The 9484-nt window shown below is 32.0% G+C and overlaps 1 protein-coding gene across 1 annotated transcript; it reads right to left on the reverse strand.

The window, feature by feature from the left end:
- Positions 1–5316: 5316 nt before the first annotated feature.
- On the reverse strand, positions 5317–6753 carry LOC130974470 (uncharacterized). The gene is made up of 2 exons (XM_057899349.1): positions 6312–6753; positions 5317–6140 (listed from the first exon to the last, which is right to left on the reverse strand). Exons 1-2 carry the CDS (start codon positions 6751–6753, stop codon positions 5317–5319), a joined length of 1266 nt encoding a protein of 421 aa, XP_057755332.1.
- Between the last annotated feature and the right edge of the window lie 2731 nt (positions 6754–9484).

The raw sequence follows: 9484 nt of genomic DNA on the forward strand, positions 1-9484 counted from the left end.
TTGTTATAAACATAAAGGCTGAAACAAAAATAAATTGAATGAATAGAGCATAACTACTGATATAGGAAAAAGTAAGAGACATATTACCCATGAGTGAAAACTTCTAGCACAACTACTTTGATCAGCTTCCCATATGATGCTACATCTCTTTCTTTTCGAACACCAGTAACGATCCCAACAAAGTCTAATAATTACATTGAAACATTTACAAATTTGAATTACAAACCAGACTTGTTAAAACATAATACTATGACCATAAAAAGGTAGAGCAAGAACTTGTACAAACCAATAAGGAAATTGTGCTCGGTTGTCATTTGATCAATTTCATCTATTGATCTCAAACACAAACCGGAATGCGGGATCCTTGGAGATACCACAGAAACAACAGAGGTCTTGTATTGGAACAAAAGTCTGAACCGATGAGTGGTCACTCTGTTCATACCAGTGTTTGGTACAACTGTAAAATGGTTCATCAAATACAGATCCCCTTCGTGTAGAGAGGAAGCAAACTTTGATATAAGCTAATCTCTAATCGTTGCTTGGATCTTGTGTAACTGGATTTGAAAAAAAATGGTTCATATTTTGAATTTATTAACATATTTAGCTATTCAAACAGCATAAAAACATTGATTAAAAAACTAAAACAACAAAAACAAATCACTTTGCAACCAACAATAAAAATTCCGTTCTGCATATTTAAAAACAAAAAAAGTTTCCAACACTTAAGGAAATACAAACATAAAATAAGACTTACCTTCTCATCCATTAAGACCATATGCAACAGATTTTGAGAAGCATCCAAACCAGGATTCTTGTGGTACCACAACTTCACAACTTTAACATGCACTTTCCATGATTCTCTCCAGGGTGATTTTCTCCACCAGATCAACACGGTTATTCATTCCCAACATATATAGGATAAGAACACCAAAAGAGAAGATATACAGAGAAAATTTCAGCACTAAGATGAGAAGAACAGATGTTGTAGTTATAAACTCCGAAAGTTAAGAAACACTAAAGCTTACAATGAAAGTTTCACATATGGGGCAGAGATAGACTAATAGGCATATATAGATTGATATCCCTACACACATCATTTAGGAAGATATCACAAGTAACAAAATACACATCGGAAAAGAGCAAAAAAAATATGGGAAGAAGCTTGTTACAAATTACCAAATACCTACCACATATAGTTGATTTGACAATTCACAATAAAGCAGAAACAGGATTTCATGAGCCTAGTATACCTAACACCACACTTAACTTCAGTCCAATAGCAGAAACAAAATTATATAAAATATAATCACCAAAACCCCCAAGAACAAAAAATTGCACAAAAACACCAAAACCACAAACATAGGAGAGAACCATTGATTTAGAAAAAAAAGTTACATTCACCATGATTAAATCAGAAACCAAACAAGTGAAAATAAACTATGCAAAAAGAAAACATTAACAATTAACAGGAAAAAAATTTGAAACTGGAGAAGGAAACCAGAAAGATTGAAAAGGAGGAGAACGGAGCCATAGAACACAAATACCTCTTGAGCCGTAGTGGCGACATCTGCTATCCAAACAGAGAAATGGAGATGGAGCATGATGTATGATCGGAAGAGAGAGACAGAGGAACCCTCGTGGTGGAGAAAGAACAGACGCAACGAAGAGAAGAACACCCTGGCAGTGGAATCCAATAGAATTGCAGAGATACAAATACCTTCTCTGCATGTGAGCAAAACCCAGTAGAGAAGCAGAAGCTTCAGCCCAGGGAGGCGCTACGAAGATGGTGCGATGGATGGAGTGAGCTTCGCGATGAAGAGAACTGTCGAGCTGAAGTGGAAGCGTGTTTTAGGACTTTAATTAGGGTTATGGTTAAATTGAGAGTATTATATTAATAAAATAAAAATTCTGGAACCAAATATTTTTAGATTGATAGTACAAAAAAATATTGATCATTTTAGATATTTAATTTTTGAATTTTAATAAAAGTCAATATAAAAAAAATTTGAATTGATTTCTTTTAGAAATAAAAATCTGGTTTATCTATTAAAAGATACATTTAACTAACACAAGAAAAAAAATTAATTGAAATTTGGATAAATTAACTAAATGATGTTAAGAGATGCCAAGAAAAAACTTAGATATAACATTATAAAAAATTATTATTAATAATATATTTATTATCTAAATATATATGTTAAAATAGTTAAAATAAATTAAAATTGTATGAATAGAATATAATTTAGATTTTTATCAAATTTTTGTATGATAAATTAAATCATTTTGCACTGGTATCATGTGACTATTCTTTGTATAAAAACATAAATAATTAGTTTTCATTAATAAATTATGATATTTTATTTTCATCAATATATTAACAATACAGTTTTTTTCAACTTATTTGGAAAAAAATATCAAATTTATAGAAATAAATAATGAAGTTTTTTAACAAATTTTAATACCATGAAAATCACATAATAAATTAAGAACAGAGTATCTTTTAAATGAGCATAACAATTATCTGCTTATAGAATGTACCATATTTATATACAACATTTGTATATTATATATAATCAAAGTTATGTAAAAAACAACATTCATAGACTATAATAAATGCATAACACTTTAGTCCATAATTAAGTACTTTAAATCTCAATAGTCTAATACAAAATTTTTAATAGAAAGAATTTTTACTAAATTTAAACTGAAATAATATTAAACTGCTCCAAAATTATTTTACACTCAAATAAAATACTTAAAATATTAGACAAAAAAATTAGAATTAGACATAAATATTAGAACCAAATTAATAATAAAAAAATAGAACACAGAAGGCACCAAGAATTTTTTTTACTAACAAAATATATAATATGGATTAAAATCAAATTTTTTTGACAGATTAAAATCAAATTTACATTGATATCATCTAACTTTTCTTTTTAAGAAGACAAATAATTGTTTTTTATTAATAAGAAAATCATATATTTTTTGTTATTAATATATTAAGAATATAATTTCTTTCTATTTTGTTTCGAAAAAATAATATTACATTTTAAAAAGTAAATAATCAAATTTTCGAATAAAATTTCGTATTTTCAAAAAGATACATAATATATGGAAAAACATCATTATCTGTGTAGAAGTGATTTTTAGGGAAAAATAAAGGAGGACCATAATTATTGCATACTTGGTGTGACAACACCCAATCCTTTCTTAATGAATATGTTAAATTCAGCGGAAACAACTTTATGTCTACGAAATGCAACAAATGAAAAATAGAATAGTTTTTATTAAAAAAATAAAAAAAATGAATTTAAACAATTTAACAAACAATTTAAATGGATTATTGAATGACAAGGAAAATCGAAATACAAAACTCCAATAGGAGCTTGGTTTCAATTTCATGATTTCCTGATCAACTAAATCCGCAGAAAAAACAACTTACGTCAAGGAATCGCAAAAAAAAAAAAAAAAAAAAAACCGCTGACGCCGAAAGCAAAGAGGAGCACATGCACCCTTGGTGAGGATAAGCCACACTGGAGAAGAACGTACAACTTTCATGTATATGGCCCTGAAACGTGGATACCTATCCGATTGGAGATGAAACCACACGTATGATAAAAAAATTAGCCTTTTCATATCAAACAAGATAACTATATTTAAAAAATGGCTTAAAAAAAAGAAAGCAAAATAAAATACAAAAATACAAACCATCAAATTCATAAACTAAAGAAGAAAGCATCTTTTAAATAAGAACTACAATAAGCTAGTGATAGAGAATCCCATATTTATATACACTATTTGATTATATTATATAGAAATCAAAGGTTAATTATAAAAGAAGAATACTGATAGACTCTAATAAATGCATAACAATTTAATGCATAATTAAGTACTTTAAATCTCAATAGTTTAATACAAAATATTTTCTGATACAAAGAATTTGCATCAAATTTAAGACTGAAAAAATATTAAAATCATGCAAAATTATTCTACACTAAAATAAAATATTTAAAATATGAGAAATCAAATTAGAATTTGACCTAAATATTAGAACCAAAATAATAATAAAAAATAGAAGACAGAAAAAACCAAGTAATTTTTTTTCTAACAAAAGATATAATATGGATTAAAATCAAATATTCTTGACAAATTAAAATCAAATTTGCCTTGATATCATTTGACTTTTCTTTCTAAGAAAAGATAAATAATTGTTTTTTAGTAATAACACAGTCATAATTTTTTTTATTAATATATTAACAATATAATTTCTTTCTAATTTTTTCTGAACAAAAAATATTACAATTAAAAACTTAATAATCAAATTATTGAATAAATTTAATATTTTCAAAAAGTCACATAATATATGGAAAAACATCATTATATGTGCAGAAGTCATTTTTAGGAAAAGATAACAGAGGACCACGATAACAACTTGGTGTCACAACATCCGTTCCTTTGTTAATGAAGTTGTTAAATTCAGCACAAACAACGTTATGTCTACGGAATGCAACAAATGAAAAATAAAATAGTTTATATTAAAAAAATAAAAAAAATTAAATTAAACAATTTAACAAACAAATTAAATGGATTATTGAATGACAAGGAAAATCGAAACGCAAAACTCCAATAGGAGCTTCGGATCAATATCATGATTACCTGACCAAGTAAATCCGCAAAAAAAGGGGCTTGCGCGAAAGGATCACAAGAAAAGACACCGAACGACGAAAGCAAAGAAGAGCACATACACCCTTCCTGAGGAGAAGCCAAACTGGAGAAGAACATCCAATAGTTTTTTATAAAAAAAAAGAAAAAAAATACGAAAATACAAATCATCAAATTTATCAACTAAAGAAGAGAGTATCTTTTAAATAAGAACTACAATTATCTGCTTATAGAACATCCCATCCCATATTTATATAGAACATTTGATTATATTATATAGAAATCAAAGGTTAATATAAAAGAAGAACACTGATAGAATATAATAAATGCTTAACATTTTACCACATAATTAACTACTTTAAATCTCAATATTTTAATAAAAAATATTTCCTGATACAAAGAATTTATATCAAATTTAAGAGTGAAAAAATATTAAGATCATGCAAAATTATTCTGCACCAAAACAAAATATTTAAAATATCAGACATCAAATTAGACTTTGGCATAAATATTAGAACCAAAATAACAATAAAAAATAATAAACAGAACACACACAAAAATAAAAAATTCTAACAAAAGATATAATATGGATAAAAATCAAGAAACTATAAATTACAGAGAGAAGATTAAAAGATATAACAACAAACAACATTATATCTTATCAAAAACTTCCTTAAAGACAACGTTTTCAGTCCTACCAGCATTATCTAATCCTTCATCACAAAGTAAAATCTTAAGACCGTTTCTATTCCGAACCCGGGAAAGAGCTACATAAAGTTGACCATGAGAAAACACAGGACGACGCAAGAACAAACCGACCGTTGATAATGTCTGACCCTGGCTTTTGTTGATTGTCATCGCAAAGGACAGAGAAACCGGAAATTGACGGCGTTGGAATTTAAACGGTATAACCGTATCACTAGGAATCATACTCATTCTGGTGATAAAAACTTTGTCCCCAACATTGCTACCAGAAACAATATCTGCACCAATGACATTTGTCCCTAGATCTCGCACGACAAGTCGAGTCCCATTACACAAACCACCGGCTGGATCAATATTCCTCAACAAAATAATAGAAACGCCTATTTTCAACTTTAATGAATGATTAGGTAGACCAGAACACCTAATCTGATTCAAGAATTCAACAGTTATCCAATCAACATCAACATCAGAATAGGCATCACTACCACATATCGAATCAGCACTGAGATAATTTTTCTCCTCACCGGGCAACAAATCAACTATATAATTATTTATCTCTTCAACATTGTCAACAGTCGGAGCAAGTATTGCCCTATCTTGGAAGAAACTTGGATCACGAAAATTCTGAACCAAATTCGGGTATATTGTATTTACAATATCTTCCACTGGATTTTCCAAGACAGGAATGATTAGATCAGAAGGAATATCAACAAAAAGTTTATCGTTAACCACTGTTCCACATCGACCTTCACCGATTTGAAGTATCCAATCTGAAAACAACCTTAACTCCTGAGCAGTTGATTGTTCAGACCCGATTTAACCTCATATTTTTTCAATTGCAAAACCTCACAATATTTCCAAAGAACAGAAGAATTTATGGAAGCCATAACAATCTCAGCACGCGAACCTTTGGAATAACTGGCAAGACTGCTTAAAATCACCACCAAGAACAACCACCTTCCCACCAAAAGGTAAATTTTTATTCCTATCAGAGACCGAAACCATTATATCACGCAACGTCCTATCGAGCGCTTCAAATGCTAATTTGTTAGTCATGGGTGCCTCATCCCAAATAATCAAATCAGCAATTCGAAATACCTCAGCCTTTGGGCTATCCTTCTTAATCCGGCAAACAGTGTCTTCAGTAAGCTCAACAGGAATATTGAACATAGAATGTGCCATCTTACCACCCGGTAACAACAGAGAAGCAATACCACTAGAAGCAACATTAATAACAATCTTTTTCTCAGATCGCAATCTAGCTGACAAAACTCTGTATAAAAAAGTTTTTCCAGTGCCACCAAACCCATACACAAAAAAGAATCCATGTCTCTTATTTAAAACAATCAATAACTTTATCGTAGACCACCCTCTGTTCTTCATTTAACTTTAATATATTTGCATCATGCTCCCGAGACAAAGAAACAGTATCATACTGTAACTCACGCAGTAGCATCAAATTGCTAAATTGAGAGACTAAAGAGTTATCAGGAACCGGCATACCAGCATAATTTCTCAAGATTTTCCATACTCTGCAATAGTTTCTCAATCTCCAACAAACCAAACATTTGTAACTCATCCTGACTCATAGTTAGATCTACGTTTAACAATAATTAATAAATATTAACACGATAATAACTTATCTACTGTGTGCATGCGTGTGTGCCCACTTGTCATGTAAAAATTCACGATGATCAAAAAATTGTACCAGGGTATTGTAGCTCATGTCTTCTGCGATAAAGAATATCATCAGACAATAAGCCCAAGTTTGCTCCCAAACTGATAGAGGTCTTCCCATGGAACCAGATAGCAGCAAGATCACAAAAAGCCTCCTTAACTGTGCAGCTGACGCTAACTCCGACTTCCTTAATAGCAAAAACATACTCGTTATCATCTATCAAGAAACCCATGGCAGAACATGCCTCTTGAAATGTATCATAGTAACACATTCACAGTTCTTATACTTCGAAAACTGGTACAACCTCTCTGCACATTCAAAAGCATCGCATGTAGAAAAGTTCACCGGATGGAGGGAGCGAAACTCAATCTTCCAATAGAGAATCCCCTCTGTCTGGTTTCCACTCCCTGCTCTTCAACAGTATACAAATTTACCTGGATATCAACATATGTTAGAGACCGCCCCTCCGTGAACCGCCTGTTGGCCATCATCCAACCCGTAAACATCGTAAGCAAATCTCTGTGCGCAAATAAACATGAGTAGTGCTATCAGCATCATCGAATACAACATGTTGCTGGTTTGGCAAGTGAAAGTCAACCTCTGTACCGACGGCCATCTTTGATGAATATCGTAAGCAAAAATTCTCCACATGGATTCAGAAGGTGACAAATAACGACAATCATAATACGTTTGATTTCATCAACCACCTGAGAAGATCACCAACATCATATCTTTCTCCAACAGTTGCAGTCACCCAATCCGGACCCTTATTAACATACTTAAAAAGATACTAATGACATTTGACTTGTTACAAAACTCAAGATTTAGTGAGCTTGATATTTCATTACAACATGGATTATATGGCACAACATGTTGTCAATATCGACATCGTTGATTTTCACCGTCACACCATATTCTGTTTGATTTCATCAACCACCTGAGAAGATTCACCAACATCATATCTTTCTCCAACAGTTGCAGTCACCCAATCCGGACCCTTATTAACATACTTAAAAAGATACTTAATGACATTTGACTTGTTACAAAACTCAAGATTTATGTGAGCTTGATATTTCATTAACAACAGTGGATTATATGGCACAACAAATCTGTTGTCAATATCGACATCGTTGATTTTCACCGTCACACCCATATACGACGTCTATATTGGATACCCATCTTCATCAAAACTCGTTTGGTCAACGAATCTTTTTGGATAAAATTTTGAGCACTTACCATCTTTCATGCAAGGAGAACTCGGTCTAAGTGCACCACAGGGACCATGGATCATGTACTTGGTAACGACATTATAAAGAGATGGAAATTTCTGTGGATTGGGTAGCTCGGCACAAATGAATTCATCAACAATTTCAACACTTTGTAAGTTGCTTTCTCCATTAAGCCAGAGTAACATGTGTGCATGAGGTAGACCTCTTTTTTGGAACTCAATAGTATACATACCTAAAAAATAAAAAAAAACATACTAAAGAACCAAACAACTGCATGTCCGACAACAACAAACAGAAATTGAAATGCTTAGCGAGAAAAGAACATACCTGCATTAAGTGGACCAAAAAACACACCTTCCTTGAGATCGCTAGGGAGGCACTTCAACTTGGCATGAAAAATACGACAAGAGATATCAGGACGATCAGCGATGGGAATTCGCTCTCGCTCTGTGAACCGCTAGAATTCAGGCCAATTTTGATTACATGTAATAGTGAGGAATAAATCTGGATAGCCAAAATGTTTACAAATTGCCATGGCATCCTGACAATGGTTAAACATATAACGTCTACCACCAGTGAAGGAGGAAGGCAAAATAATTCGTGTCCCTATTGAAGAAGCCTCATCATCACCACGACGCATAGCCTCCTCTATTCCTTGAGGAACTTCTCCTCTAATTGTACTTTGCTTCATTCTAATCTCATACAACCTTTGGGACTCAATCATCGTGAAACAATCAACAACAAATTGTTGAAACAACCGCCTACACTTGTGAATAATTCCATCTTCATGCTCCCTAATCTGCAGACGAAAACATATGAATTCCATGAGAGAAACTCTTGTTCTCCTTCCAGGAACATATCCAGAATGTTGACCTCGATAACCAATGTTCAACTGATAACCATCCTCACCATATGGAAACAACAGAGGATACTGTAAGGGCCAATATAGAGCATGAGTTTCATATATACGTTGCAACCGACCAGCAGTAGATCGAACAATAATGTCACGACCATGGTCCGACGAATCAAAATCACCAACAATTAAAGCAGCAACTTCATCGCAAGAGAGAGCATTGTACATTCTTCGATCAACGTTCCGTTGCAAATACAACTTCAATGAGAAAATCTCAGATGGATGACACTGATAGAATTCTTTAACTCTTCGAAATGACTGCGCTATGACATTATGAGTATCGATCATTTGCAA

The sequence above is a fragment of the Arachis stenosperma genome, chromosome 4 (assembly GCF_014773155.1).
Source record: "Arachis stenosperma cultivar V10309 chromosome 4, arast.V10309.gnm1.PFL2, whole genome shotgun sequence".
Classification (NCBI taxonomy): Eukaryota; Viridiplantae; Streptophyta; class Magnoliopsida; order Fabales; family Fabaceae; genus Arachis; species Arachis stenosperma.